This window comes from Salpingoeca rosetta (genome assembly GCF_000188695.1).
Source record: "Salpingoeca rosetta unplaced genomic scaffold supercont1.2, whole genome shotgun sequence".
Lineage (NCBI taxonomy): Eukaryota > Choanoflagellata > Craspedida > Salpingoecidae > Salpingoeca > Salpingoeca rosetta.
The window spans coordinates 646321-660112 of NW_004754932.1; the positions used below are offsets into that span (position 1 = coordinate 646321).

The 13792-nt window shown below is 57.1% G+C and overlaps 3 protein-coding genes across 3 annotated transcripts in view; 1 reads left to right on the forward strand and 2 right to left on the reverse strand.

Annotated features, from left to right (window-relative positions):
- The window catches only part of PTSG_00722 (uncharacterized protein), a gene marked incomplete at its 3' end in the record, with an annotated part of 8352 nt that extends 7051 nt beyond the window's left edge, over positions 1-1301 (reverse strand). The window contains exons 1-4 of the mRNA XM_004998132.1: positions 861-1301; positions 622-673; positions 231-380; positions 18-106 (exon numbers count right to left, since the gene is read on the reverse strand). Of these exons, the coding sequence (XP_004998189.1) occupies positions 18-106; positions 231-380; positions 622-673; positions 861-1126 (557 nt within the window). The 5' untranslated portion in view covers positions 1127-1301. The remainder of the gene's footprint in view (positions 1-17; positions 107-230; positions 381-621; positions 674-860) is intronic.
- A 97-nt stretch (positions 1302-1398) lies between these two features.
- On the reverse strand, positions 1399-10107 carry PTSG_00723 (TK protein kinase). The gene is made up of 11 exons (XM_004998133.1): positions 9490-10107; positions 7749-9115; positions 7444-7480; positions 6344-7251; positions 6070-6132; positions 5649-5807; positions 5283-5479; positions 4996-5088; positions 3233-4670; positions 2244-2846; positions 1399-1880 (listed from the first exon to the last, which is right to left on the reverse strand). The coding sequence occupies exons 1-11, from the start codon at positions 9668-9670 to the stop codon at positions 1611-1613; spliced, it is 5316 nt and encodes a 1771-aa protein (XP_004998190.1). The 5' UTR covers positions 9671-10107; the 3' UTR covers positions 1399-1610.
- A 56-nt stretch (positions 10108-10163) lies between these two features.
- PTSG_00724 (uncharacterized protein) lies at positions 10164-13291 on the forward strand. The gene is made up of 5 exons (XM_004998134.1): positions 10164-10208; positions 10462-10856; positions 11259-11520; positions 11795-12700; positions 12925-13291. The coding sequence occupies exons 2-5, from the start codon at positions 10488-10490 to the stop codon at positions 13020-13022; spliced, it is 1635 nt and encodes a 544-aa protein (XP_004998191.1). The 5' UTR covers positions 10164-10208; positions 10462-10487; the 3' UTR covers positions 13023-13291.
- The last annotated feature ends 501 nt before the right edge of the window (positions 13292-13792 follow it).

Sequence of the window (13792 nt, forward strand, 5' to 3'; positions counted from 1 at the left end):
ACCACACACACACACACCTGGGGTAGTGGTTGAGCTTTTGGTCGGCGCGGAGATGACGAAACGAGGTGGCCTTGATGTGCTTGCCCCACGTACCAATCCACCCGTTCTGTACAACACACAAAAACAGCACGTGAGCGAACGCCCCAACTTCTCGGCGTGCCACCTTCTCCCCCCCCCCCTCCTTTCCCCCACCACAAACACGCACATATCTTCCTTGCCCCTGCACTTACGCGTTCGGTGATGTGAAAGCCGATGCGACGAACCATCTTCTTGACGAGATTTGGGGTTGTGGACTGGAACTTCCATCTCAAGCCTTCGCGCAGCTTTGGATCCAAGCCCTCCACCTCCACGTTGTCGCCCCCGTACGAGAATCGAAGCACCTAATTGTGTTGCAAACACGCGCAACAGTGCAGCCACCGTGTTAGACTATCACAGTTGCACGCACACACACACACACACACGCACGCACCGCACACAAACATAAACCGCACACACACACAACGCACACACACACACATACAACGTTCACCGCACACACACACACACAACACAACACACACACACACGCACACGCAACGCACACAAGCATACAACGTTCACCTAACACACACACAAACTGACCGGTAATCGTGTTGGAAACGGCGAAGGGATCAGCGAGGACAACTTCTTTGGCCTGTGAGCGATGCGAGCGCATGCATGCACGACGTCAGAACACACACCCAAAACTGCGTACCACCCACCACAGCACACCTCACATCAAACCTCACACCACACCACACATGATCCACACACCACCTCACACCACACATCACACCACACCTCGCACCACAACACAGCACAGCACACACGTCTCATCGCACGTCTTATCCTCACTGGTGTGGTCCCCTCCTTCTCCTCCTCTTCTTTCGTCGTCGTCGTTATCATCATCATCATCGTCCATGTCGTCGCTTGAGTACACCGCTGTGTCCTGCTCGCCGTCATCATCGCTACCGTCATCAACATCCAGAACATCATGCCCGCCATCGTCCCCGTCCTCCAGCAGCACGGGGGTGTCCTGATCCCTGGTTTTGATCCCGCCGCGGTTCACCTGCGCGCCGACATCGGCTGCCGGTACCACCTTCTCCATCAATCTGTCTATCTATGTATTGTGCCTGCACCCAGCGCCGCCGTGATGTGATGATGTAAAGCAAAGTGGTGTTGGTCGGTCAGGTCTGCCCCCAACAACACACCACAGCACCTCTTGCTTGTCTCGCTGTTGTTGTTGTGTGCTTGTTCGTTTTTCGTTGTGGCGTTTTCGGGGGTGGAAACTGAATTCAGTACGTGTATGTCAACAGAACCAAGCACAGCGACAACCACACCAACCACACGACCACCACGACCTTCCTCGCATCACCCCCTCCCCCCCCCCCTTTGCCTCCATGCAAACACAACAGGTTCAGCCAGTCCATCTCCCACACACCCCAACAACACCCGCGCGCATCCCTCAATCTCCTGATTGGTGCTAATCACCAAATATCAACAAAATCGTCATGCAATGCTACAAGTTCGCAAACAAGAAAAAGACCAAAACAGCACACACACACCCTTCTCACAGCAGGGTCTCCCCCTTCTCACAGCAGGGTGCTTCTTCTTGCGGTCGCGTTGCGCTGGAACTGCTGCGATGCGCGCATGTCCGAGCCCCGGGCCACACGTGTCTCTGCCACGGGCTGTGCCATCTCGTCCCGCCGCTTGAAGCACGTCACGGGCGCGTTCAGCGGCAGCCGCCAGCGACCGCGCTTCTCACGCAGCTTCTCAAGCACAAACACAAGGTTGTCACTCGGGTTACCGCACGCCGCACTCACATCGTTGTTCAGGTACCACCCGGCTTGGGGATCGTATGTCTGCATCAATCAGCACGTTGCCAGAATGGAGGTGAGCATGCACAAAAGAACGACGTGTTTGGAAGCGATGGAGAGCGCAACCACACAAGATCAAGCAAAATACACACGCTCACGTACGCATGAATGACCGACAATGACGATTCCTCCTCCATTGCCACCCAGCACACACACACACACAAAATACACACAAAATACACACTCAACACACAAACTCAACACACGCACACACACACACACACACACACCCAACGCACTCTCAACGCACACTCAACGCACACTCAACACACACACACACACACACACACAACCCAACCCCCCAACCCCACCCCAACCTGAACCAACACCCCCAACACGTACACCCACCAGGAGAAAGTGCTCGACGGTTGACCAGTCTGTCATGACGGTGATGACAAAGTGATCAGACTCCGCCCTCCTGCGCACAAAGTAGCAGCCAGGAACACCGCCACCCTGCAACTTGCTCTTGATCAGGACCTCTGCCTCCTTGCGAGACAGCACACCGTGCAGCCACTCAGGCTCCAGGTACGCGCGCGGCGTGAGGTAGTTGTTGTCCGACAGCCCCTGTGGTCGAGGTGCATCCTCATCGTCAGAGTCGTTGCCCACAGCCTCAACCAGCACGGGCGCCTGGCCCTCTGGAACCGTGCGCGTCGCCATGTTGTGGTAAATCTCGTCCAGCTGCTCCTGCTCACCGGATGACGTCATCGCTGCCAGCGCATCCTGCCCGCCATCATTGCGCAATGTCGCCTTCCTGCTTGCGTCGGGCGTGTCATTGGCCGGTGAGTTGAACATGCCTTGCTTTCGCAGGATGCTGGGGCCGAGGATGATGTCGCTGTCGCGCTGCACAAGCGGTGGGGGCGCGTCGTTCTCTGCTGTCGTTGCGTCCGTCACTTGCGGTGGCGTCGGCGTTCGCGAGTGCATTTGCTCTCCCATGTCCTCGTACTCGTGCGTCTGTGCACAACAACCACAAAAACAAGAAGTGCATGTCAGCAAACAGAAGCAACGCGGGATGGTGTCGCGCTGTTGCGCCGTCCACTACACGAAGGCACAGCCACAGCACCAACAAGAATTCACACAATCCCCCAACTCACACGCACACAAATTACACAAACACAGACACAAACACACAAATACACAAAAACACACTCGCACACACGCAAATTACACAAATACTCATACAAACAGACACAAACACACACACACACACACACACACACACACACAATCCCCAACTCACTCACACACGCACGCACGCACACGGGTACACATACACACACACACACACACGCACGAACACGTAATTCCCCCCCCCCCTCAACCCACACACGCTCGCGCACCTGCACTTGAACGGCGCGTGGGAGGTTGACAACGTTGACTGCTGCCGGTGCCATGCATCCTTCCTCGTATGGGCTCTCCTCCGCACCAGGGGTCCTCTTCATCGACAGCCGTGGATTCACACTGAAGCTGCGGTCAAGCGTGCCCACATTCTGTGCCGCGTCGCCATCATCAGCGCCCGCAACGGCAGACAAGGGCGAGCCTGTGCGCTTGCGCTGGGGTGGTGCGCCCACGGCTGTCTGCTGCAGCAACGCTGTTGCCGCTGCTGGTGCTGTTGGTGACGGCGCCGACGTCTTCCTTGCGCTGTCCGCTGCCGTTGCGGGCGGCGCGTCCGGGTGCCCGCTCATCGTCATGCCTGCACCCTGCATGGGAAGATACCCAGCCATCGCCGGGGCAGTCGTGTTGGTGTTCCAGTTGGTGGACAGCACGTACCCAGACTCCCTCCGCTTCACAAGCTGCTGCTGCTCTTGCACATACTCTCGCTCTGACTGCGCTTGTTGCTGTTGCGCTTGTTGCTGTTGCGCTTGTTGCTGTTGCGCTTGTTGCTGTTGCATTTGCTGCTCCATCTGCATCTGCTGGTGCTGTTCCTTGCCTGCACGGAACTGGTCGCTCCGTCCACCAAGCGAAATCGCAGACTGCCGCTGCGGCACATTCACGTCCCCCATCATCGTGTAGTACGAGTTGGACCGGCTCGCCATGGCGCTCGAGTAGTTGACGTCGCTGAACCCGCTCACCTGCGACACGTTCGACGCCTGCCGGTTTCCTGGCGCCAGCGACCCTGTCTTGGCAATGTGCGCCCACTCGTCCGTGCCGTCGGAGGCAATGGACTTCTGCGAGTCCTGATGCGCCAGACTTGCTGCGTTGGATGCGGAGCGTGACAGCCGCCCGGCCATTGCAGCCAGCGTGTTTGTCGCCTTGCGCGAGCGCGCACGCGGCGCCTCCCGCGACAGCCCCGACAGCGGCGATGTCGATGTCGATGTCGATGCGGCTGTGGACGCGTTTCCTGCGCGTTGGGCGTGCGCGTGCTTCTGATGGTGCTGTTGCTGGTCGCGCCGCCGCACAGAGGCCGCAGATGCCGGTGACAGGCGTGTGCTTGCACGCATTGAGGTGCCCCGCTTTGCCGCGAGTGCCTCTGCTTGCTCCCGGGCATGCTGCAACGACAGCTGAATGTCAGACAGCATCTGCGCGATGGATGGCCGGCACGCCGGATCCTCCGACCAGCACGACAAACACATGTCATACAGGCTTTGCGCCAGCCCGCGTGGCTTTGGCGCGCGGAACCCATTGCGCACGTGCTGCATGATTTCCTTTGCCGTCCACATTTTGTCGCTGAAGGGCAGCTCGCCTCCAAGCGCAGACTCGTACAGCACCATACCAGCACTGTACACGTCGCCCTGCTTCGTGTATTTGCGCTCAACAGACACTTCGGGAGCCATCCACCTGTTAACACATTGGCCGCGTGTGCGTGTGTGACGGGGGTTGGTTGGGGATATTAGAGTTGTTGTGTCACGCCTGTGCCATCATTTTCACATTCCACATAAGCAAGACAGGGACACGTGTGCAAAACAATCACACATCCACACACACACACACACACACATCCACACATCCACACATCCACACACACACACATCCACACATCCACACATCCACACACACACACATCCACACATCCACACACACACACACATCCACACATCCACACACACACACACACACACACACATCCACACACACAAACATCCACGCACGCAGGCATGCGCACCTGAGAGAGAGGTTGTCGTCCTTCACGGAGAGGCGACGGCCAAATCCAAAGTCAAACAACTTGGCCTGGCCCTTGCACAACCAAACATGTGCGCTGCAGCAGCAACAACAGGGGTGTTCAACAAACACGTGTCAGCCACATGAGACTACAAATCAAACACACACACACTCACACACACACACACACACACACGCACACGCACGCATGTGTTCAACAAGGCTGCGCCATCCACAGCGAAAGAACCGATTCTTCCGCCTTCCACACCCATCCCACACGACAGCACACACCTCCGCAGGTCGGTGTGCAACACGTCGTGCTTGTGGCAGAATTGCAGCCCAAGCAGCATGTCCTGGAAGTACATGAGCGTCTGCTCATCATTGCGGTCATCTTGCGCAAAGTACGACTGGAGCGTATCGCCCATGGCAAACTCAAGCGCCACCATCAGCTTTGGCTGCTGCAAGGCAATGCCCAAACAGTCGACAACCTGTGCACACGTGGAAACGGGTGGATGTGTGAAGTGGGGGTGTGAGAGTGAGTGTATCGTGCAGACGTGCGCTTGTACTTACTTGTACTCTTGTGTGCTGCAAACTGAATGGAAAGAGCACATGCGGAACTCGCAAACAATGCCCAAGTACATCACAGTGGCCACTCACGTAGTTGCAGTCAATCTCCTTGAGCTTCAGGGCGAGCTCGAGCAAGACCGTGCCCTTGTGTGCAAAGTCATCGGTGAGAAACACCAGCGTCATCACAGAGCGCTCATCGTCGCCGTCACGCGGCACCAACTTTGCCTTTGCCAGTGTTCCAAAGTCGCCCTGAAACACGTTTATGCGTTGTTGTTGTTGTTGTTGTTGTTGTTGTTGTTGTTGTTGTTGTTGTTGTTGTTGTTGTTGTTGTTGTTGTTGTTGTTGTTGTTGTTGTTGGTTTTTTTTTTGGGGGGGGGGGTTGTGTGTGTGAGCATGCGTACGCAGATGTGAGTTTGAGTGAGACTAACACAGCAGCCACGCCACAGTTCCAGCACGCTGTTTACGGTGTGACACCACTGCAGCTGTGACAATTCACACCACCTGTGCTCACCTCGCCAACAACGCCGCGAAAGACAAACTGTGTTGGGTCCAGGCGCAAATCGAACGCGTTTGCCTGTGCACAACAAGAAGGGCAGTGGTGTGAGTCTGCTCAGTTCAGCCACGAGCAAAGCGTTTATCAAATCAAGCCACATCACACGAGCACATGCACACATGCACACATGCCAGCGCACACACACGAGCACACATGCGCACATGCAAGCACACATGCAAGCACACAAGCACACATGCAAGCACACATGCACACATGCAACAAGCACACACACCTGTGTGAGGAGAGCGGTGATATTGGTGTTGACATCCTCGAGCGCATCAGCACTGAACGACGTGGCGGTCGTCTTCGTCTCGTCCAACTCAAAATCGTGGTACTTGGTGTTGCCCAAATCATCCAGGTTGTGGTAGTGCGACACGGTGTTGTCATATGGATCCTCTTCCTCTTCCGGTTCTCCCGCTTGTTCTTCCTTGTCGTCTCGTGCTCGGCCTCCAACGTTGTTTGCCACATCGCCCTCATCCAGCATCTTGGTGTACCGTCCATTATCGTCGTCATCGTCGTCGTCATCATCATCATCATCAGGAGCAGCGGCCTCGGCAATGTTGGAGTAGTATGGCCCGTCTCCGTCTCCATCCACAGCAGCTGCGGAGGGCTTCGGCTCCGTGGTGCCTGCAGGTATGCCACCCTCGGCGTCATCCATCACCTCCACATCCGCATCGGTGACCTTGATGTTTGAGTAATACGGCCCATCCTCACCGCTGTCTCCTCTGTCCTCCTCCTCGTCCTCCTGCGCTTCCTCACGCACGGCTGCAAGCGCCTCTGGTGCAATGATGTTTTCGGCTCGGTCGTAACCATCATCGCCGCCACTTCCGCGCTGCTGCCGCCGCTGCTGGCGCGTGGATGTGTTGCGGGATGGGATGCCCTGTGTTGCGTTGGACGATGAGCTTGCCGACCGCGCCCGATCGTACACGGGCTCCTCGTACGTTCGCACGTGCGGTTCGGGCTGTGCTTCCTCCTGCTCCTGTTTTGCTTGCACTTGCTCTTGGTCCTGTCGTTGCGCCTGCGCTTGCTCATGCTGTGCCTGCTCTCCCTGTTCCTGCTCCTGCTGCTGAGGTCGGATATCGTCGAGTGTTTCGTATGCGTCTGGCGCCTCGAGCGCATGTGTTTGTGGATTGGGCGTTGCTGTACGTGTTGTGTGCGTGAGTGTGCGTGTGTGAGTGTGTGAGTGTGTGAGTGTGTGTACATGTGCGTGAGTGTGAGTGTTGTGAGTGTGTGTGTGTGCGTTTGTGCACATGCTTGAGAGTGTGAACAACAAGCAGCTGACATTTTGCACACAAAGAGGAAGAGCATCATCGTGCAAACGCCGGTTGGTACCTGCTCGGGAAGTCCTTGTGGACGACGCAGACATGACCTGGTGATGCAAAGCAATACCACAAACAGTCGTCAGTGATTCGGTGTCGAAATGCGGAAAGTCACGCAAACAAACACACACAGCAACACACACACACACACACACACAAGCAAACAAAGCAACACACACACGCACACACACACACAAGCAAACAAAACAACACACACACACACGCACACACACACACACAAACACAAACACGCACGCACACACACACACAAGCAAACAACAACCCCCATCCCTCACCCCCAGACAGCAACACACATACCGTTGGGGCGCGGGAGGATGCGGTGGACATTGCGCGGCTGCGAATCGAGAGCTCATCGTAGATGGGGTTCTTCGTCTTTCCCGTCTCATCCATGGGCAGTGCAGGCGTGAGGGACAGCTTCTTCCACGTGTGGAGGTGCGACACCATCTCCTCGTTGTACGCCTGCTGCTGCTTGCTTGCCCTGCGCTGCTTGCGTGTGCCGCGCACGGTTGGTGGGTATTGCAGCTCCATCAAATCCGCCACCACGCTGCCAGAGGAAGATCGCTTGTCTTGCCGGCGTGGCTTCTGCTGTTGTTGCTGTTGCTTTTGCTTCTGCTTCTGCCTCTGTTGCTTCTTCTTTGTGACGGCGGGGTCGTGCGGGTTCATGTGCTCGTGCTGCTCGTGCAGCTGCTGGGACTGCTGGTGCGGGTCGCCGTAGAAGTACTGCTTCTCCACGCTGTCTTCGTTCAGGCGCAGGCGCGCGCGTGCGCGGCAGTGCAGCACGGTGGCCAGCGCAATCACCACCGCCAGCAGCACCGCGCCAATGACGAGCCAGAGCGTCAGCGACAGCGCTCGCCCCCCGCTACCGTCGCCGTCACCATCGCCATTGCCGGTGTCGTTGGGATCGACAGCAACAAACGATGCCGCCACCGCCGTCAGCGTGATGTTGTTTGCGGTGTCGGTGAAGGCAAATGCCTGGTCAACAACGACCCTGCGCAGGGCGTCGGCCTGCTCGGTGTACGCCACGTAGAAGGAGACGGTAGCCGTGTCGCCGTTGATGGTGGCGGATCGCCACATGAGCAGCGTTGGGCTGCTGGCGTTGATGCGATTGCGCAGGTCGATGATTGTGGCGGCAATGACGTCCGCGGTGTTGGCGGGCGTCAGCAAGGACGTGTTGGCGTTTGCACTGGCGTTTGCTGATGAAGGGGACGATGGCGACGCAATCATATCGAAGGAGATGTGGATGGCCTCGGTGCACTCCGTGCTGGCAACCAGACCCGTGTACCCTTGCTCGCACGAGGCGCAGACGCGGTCGGCGATGGCTGCGGCAGGAAACCGCTCGTATTGGGTGGGCTGGCACGTGGATGTGGCGCGGCATGATCCGGCGTGGTTGATGTAGGTGCCATTTGGGCAGGAGTATGCCTCCGCCTTGCGCTGTGCGTGTGTGCCCACGTTCTCCCCGCGCTGCAGGGACGCCAGCGTGATGTTGGATGCGAGCAGGCTGCATTCGCGGTTTGAGTTTGATGTATCGGAGAGGGCGCGGTAGTTGACGCTGCGGCAGCTTTGCGCCTCTGTGTCGCACGCGTCAAGGCATGCCTCCAGGCTGGTGGTGATGACGGTGCTGACGACGATGCTGTCCAGCGCAGCGTGGGGCACCACCCACGCATCTGAAAACATTTTGGTGTGTGGAGGCACAGTGAGTTGATGGAGAAGTGAGGTGATGGAGAGGTGTGAGAAGAGGCGAAAGGGTGAGAAGCAGGTGGAAGAAGTTGGAGATGGGAAAGACGCGGCGAGAAGGGAAGAATAAAGGTGAGAAGAGAGGAGGAGAAGAAGAAGACAGGGAAGAGCGGAGAGGGGGGGGGAGGGATGAAAAGAAGAGGGTGAGGCGATTGAGCCGTGAACTGGAAGGCAGGTGGGTGCATGAAGCGAGACAACACGGGATGTACAGGATGTACAGGATGTACAGGATGCACAGGATATACAGGATGCACAGGATATACAGGATGCACAAGTGTTCCAACAACTGCACATGAACACTCACTGGTGGCCGAGAGATCAAGGATCTGCTGTTGTTGCTGTTGTTGCTGTTGTTGTGTTTCATCTCGTCGAACGAGCTGTTGGCTGGGCTGGTGTGATGATGCCGCTGCTGTTGACCTTGGCAGCGCTGCCACGGTGATGGTCGCCACAACGATCGCCACCAGGGCGAGTCGCAACACCCTCATGCTGCTGCAGTTGTGGTGTGCTGGGTGATATGATCTCGGTTGTTGGTGTGGTGTGGATGCTGTGGTTGTAGTTGCTGTTTGTGGTGTGCTGAGTGGGGTGTGTGTTGATGTGTGTGGTGTGGGGTTTGTGGGCAATGAATGCGTCAAACGGTTTGCTGTGTGTGGTGCATTCGCGTTCGCTGCCGAGTCTGGTTGGCTGGCAAGCAACTCAAGGGGAGGGGGTAAGTTTGGGCGACGCCAAAGTTGCTGCTCTCCTCAGCCCTCCTTCAGCGACAACAACAACGCAGTGCTCTTCTTGTTGTTGTTGTTGTCTCGTGTGTTCTTGTTGTCTTGTCCTTGGAATGTGGTCAGCAAACCCCCATGTTTGCGGGTGTTGTAGCTGCGCATCGGTGCATCGAAGGCATCGTCTTCGCTGCCATCGCCACCAACGATTCGTTCGTCAGCAAAAAAACGCGCAAACCAAAACTCGGCTTGCGACATCATAAAACAGAGTGGCGCAACGGCACACGCTTCGCACATCTCAACGTTGCTGGCGCAGGCAGGTGCTGCGCTGCTGTTGTTGTCTTTGCGTGGTGGTGGTGGTGGTGTAGTGTTGGCGAGACATGATGCGATGACGTGATGACGAGAGCAGCACACTGTGCTGTTCTGTGCCTGCACCACACACACACACACACACATCCTTGCCTTCAACTTGCTCTTCTGTGCACTTCAGACCCCCTACTCCTCACACACACACACACACACACACACACACAATTCTTGCGTTGTTGTCGTGGTTACACACGTGACAGTGGTCTGTTGGGAAACCGCCGCGGCGATGCTGGCCAAACGAAAGAAGCAGCAGCGCGTGCGGAGAACAGCGTCATCACTCAGCAGCGGCACAACAGCTGGTGCCACTGCCACTGGCGCTGGCAGCACAGGCGCTGGAGGCCTTGCTGGCCATGGCGCTGCGCTGCCCTTCAGAGCACGTGCAGGCCCGATCATGCGCGAGCTTCTTGCCGACTTCTTCAGCATTTCCAATTTGCTCATGGGCTGCATCACCGCCAGCATGGTGGCTGCACTCGCCATCCTCGTCATTGGGTTCTTCGGCCTCGGCACCACGGACCTGGAATCCATTCACCCGGTCCCCTCAGAGCTGGCGAGGAACCAAGGGTTCACCTTGACCAACGTCTCCTACCACGCTACGGTGAGCATGACGCTGTCTGTGTACATGTGTGTGTGTGTGTGTGTGTGTGTGTTTGCTGTCGACTACTTGTGGATGTATTGTGTGTCTGTATGCGTGTGCCTGTGCGTCTGTGTGTGTGTTTGCTGTCGACTACTTGTGGATGTGTTGTGTGTCTGTATGTGTGTACGCTTGGGTGTTGTTTGTGTGGTGTGCGCGACCCTGTGTGTTGTATGCAGCTCTTTTTGTGTTGGGCCGCTCCGTTTGTGTGTCCACATGTTGTACGTTAGCCAGAGAGCGCCCCCACGACGCACAAAAGCAGACAGCCAATGCATGCATGCGTAATCACTTGTACTGCTTGCTTCGCCACACTGACCACGCACTGCACAACTCGCTGCTGCCTCTCTTTCTTCGCCAATCGAGCAGACCGAGAGCTGTGGGGACTACGGCACCGACGTTGACGTGGGCTTCAAGCACTTCCGCGGCATGCAGTGCGTGGAGACCAAGTACAAGGCCAAGCGCCTCCCCTCTTTCCCCGACACGCTGGATTCTGCCATCCTCGTCACCAAGACCTTCCGCTCCGAGGCCCACGCGCGCGCGTACTACTGGTACTTTTGGGACAAGCAGGTGCAGACGCTTGTGCCGCACATGGTGCTCCTCAACGTCACCACCACCTCCCCATCCATCGGTACGTTGTGGTGTTCTTGTAGCCGTCGTTTCCTCGTCACTGCTGGCTTGTGCGTGTGTGTATGCATTGTTGTGCGCGCGCGTGTGTGTGTGCGTGTGTGTGCACTGTTGTTCGTTGTCGTATCGTTTGCTTGCGCTTGTAATCTTGTCTACTCACTCGCTCACACATTCACACGATTACACACAATTCCAATTACACACGATTCCACACATACACACAAACTCACACGATCAACCCCAACCCCCACACCCACACACCCACACACACATTGTAGGCGACGAGACGTGCGTGCTGATGTGGGATCCATCGCTGCTGCCTGCGGAGAACAAAGCAGCGCACCCGCCAACAGACCAGGCGTTGCGCAAGCACGTCGTGTTTGTGTTCCTCACACGCCGCACGTTTGTCAAGCTGTGGGTGAAGAGCCATCCGGGTAAGGCTGCATCCAACTTGGCCACAGATGACCTCGTGGCCATGGCGCGCGTCGTGCACGCGCACGTGCAGTCCACCGATCCCGCCGCCCTGCTGCGCGCATTTCAGGCCTTCTACAACCACATGGCCACCGCCGCCGCTGCGCGCGTGCGCCGCTACGTTCCACCCCGCATTTTGTCTGCGTGTACCGCTGTCGCCAGCCGCGCATCTGCCGCATGGGCGACCGTGTCAGCGCCGTTCTCCTCATCCACTGGGCGCAACACTCGCGCGACCTCCAAGGCGCGCAGCAAAGCCACCGCAGCACCACCCTCCCAGCAAGGTACATCATCATCATCATCGTCGTCGTCATCATCGGGTCGTGCAAGCAGCAGCAGCAGCAGCAGCAGCAGTACGGTTGATGCGCCCACCCCGGCACAGGCCGTGCCCACCACCAGGGGGTCGCAGCTGCAGGATGTGGGCACGTTTTCAGCAACTGCGGGCGATGGCGGTGATGACGACGACGATCACGGTCTGCTCATGGGAACGCCGATTCCTTCGCCGTCACCGCGCCAACGCCGCCGCCACGCGAAAGCACCCAGTCTTCCTGCTGGTAGCGGCGGCAGTGATGATGGTGGTGGTGGTGGTGGTGACGATGGTGGTGGTGATGAAGACGAGGTGTCATTTGTCTGGGAGTTTTTGTCCGGCATTTCCTGGCGGGATTTCATTCCAATATCGCAAGAGGAGAGCGACTCACACACCCTCTCCGCTGCCGGTGTGTGGGTGTGTGGGTGTGTGTGTGTGTGGGTGTGGGTGTGGGTGTGGGTGTGGGTGTGTATGTGTGTGTGTGTGTGATGTGTGTGTGTGTGTGTGGTGTGTGGTGCATGCTCTTTCGTGTACTCGCACTTGTGCTCTTGCTTGTTTTCCTCCATGGTTGATCGATTCCCCCCCCCCACATTGCCCTTTCTCACATTCGCCCCCAACACCACCAACCAACAGAGGTGCTGCGAAAGCTGCTGGGCATGCTCGTCACCATCGTCGTGCTTCCTCTTCTCGCCGCGCTTCCTTGGCCGCCCCGCTCTCCACACGTGCAGTGATGCATCATCACTTCATCAACACCACTCATCGCCATGCTGTGTGACGCTGTGGTGCCAGGTTGCTGTGTCACTGGCATGTGCGTGTGTGTGTTGGGTGTGTTGGCTCCCTTCCCTGCTGATTCGCCGCCATCTTACTGCGATGGCGACCCATGCGTGACACTGCTACCACTGTACATGAAAGCGGGCTGGCTGGCTGGTGTGGATTTTTGTTGGTTGTCGTCGTCTAGGTGTCGTGGTTTCGTCTGAACATAAGTGAACAGAACCCCTCCTTCATCAGCCAACAGAACCCCTCCAACATCAGCGAACAGAACCCCTCCTTCACGGGCGCCACGTTCGTCCCTCAATCCATGTTCCCAACCACCCACAAGGCACGAGACAAAGACAGTTGCACTGAGCGTGGATGGTTTTGCTTGCATTGCTGGTCATTCACATCATCACACGCAACACCCACACCAAGAACAAAAGCAAGCAAACGCAGCAGAGCAACGCAAAGCAAAGAGGCCACAAAGCCAAAACAAGGCATGCACAACACACGGGGGCAGTCAGGTAGGTACGATTTGGACACCAACAAGCACACAAACACCCGACACGGGCTACAGGCAACAACAGACACCAACGGAAGGGACATACTCCTGCTGGCAGCCCAGCTTGCTTTCACACACACACACACACACACACACACACACACACACACACACACACACACACACACACACACACACACACACACACACACACACACACACACACACACACGTACGTACGTACGA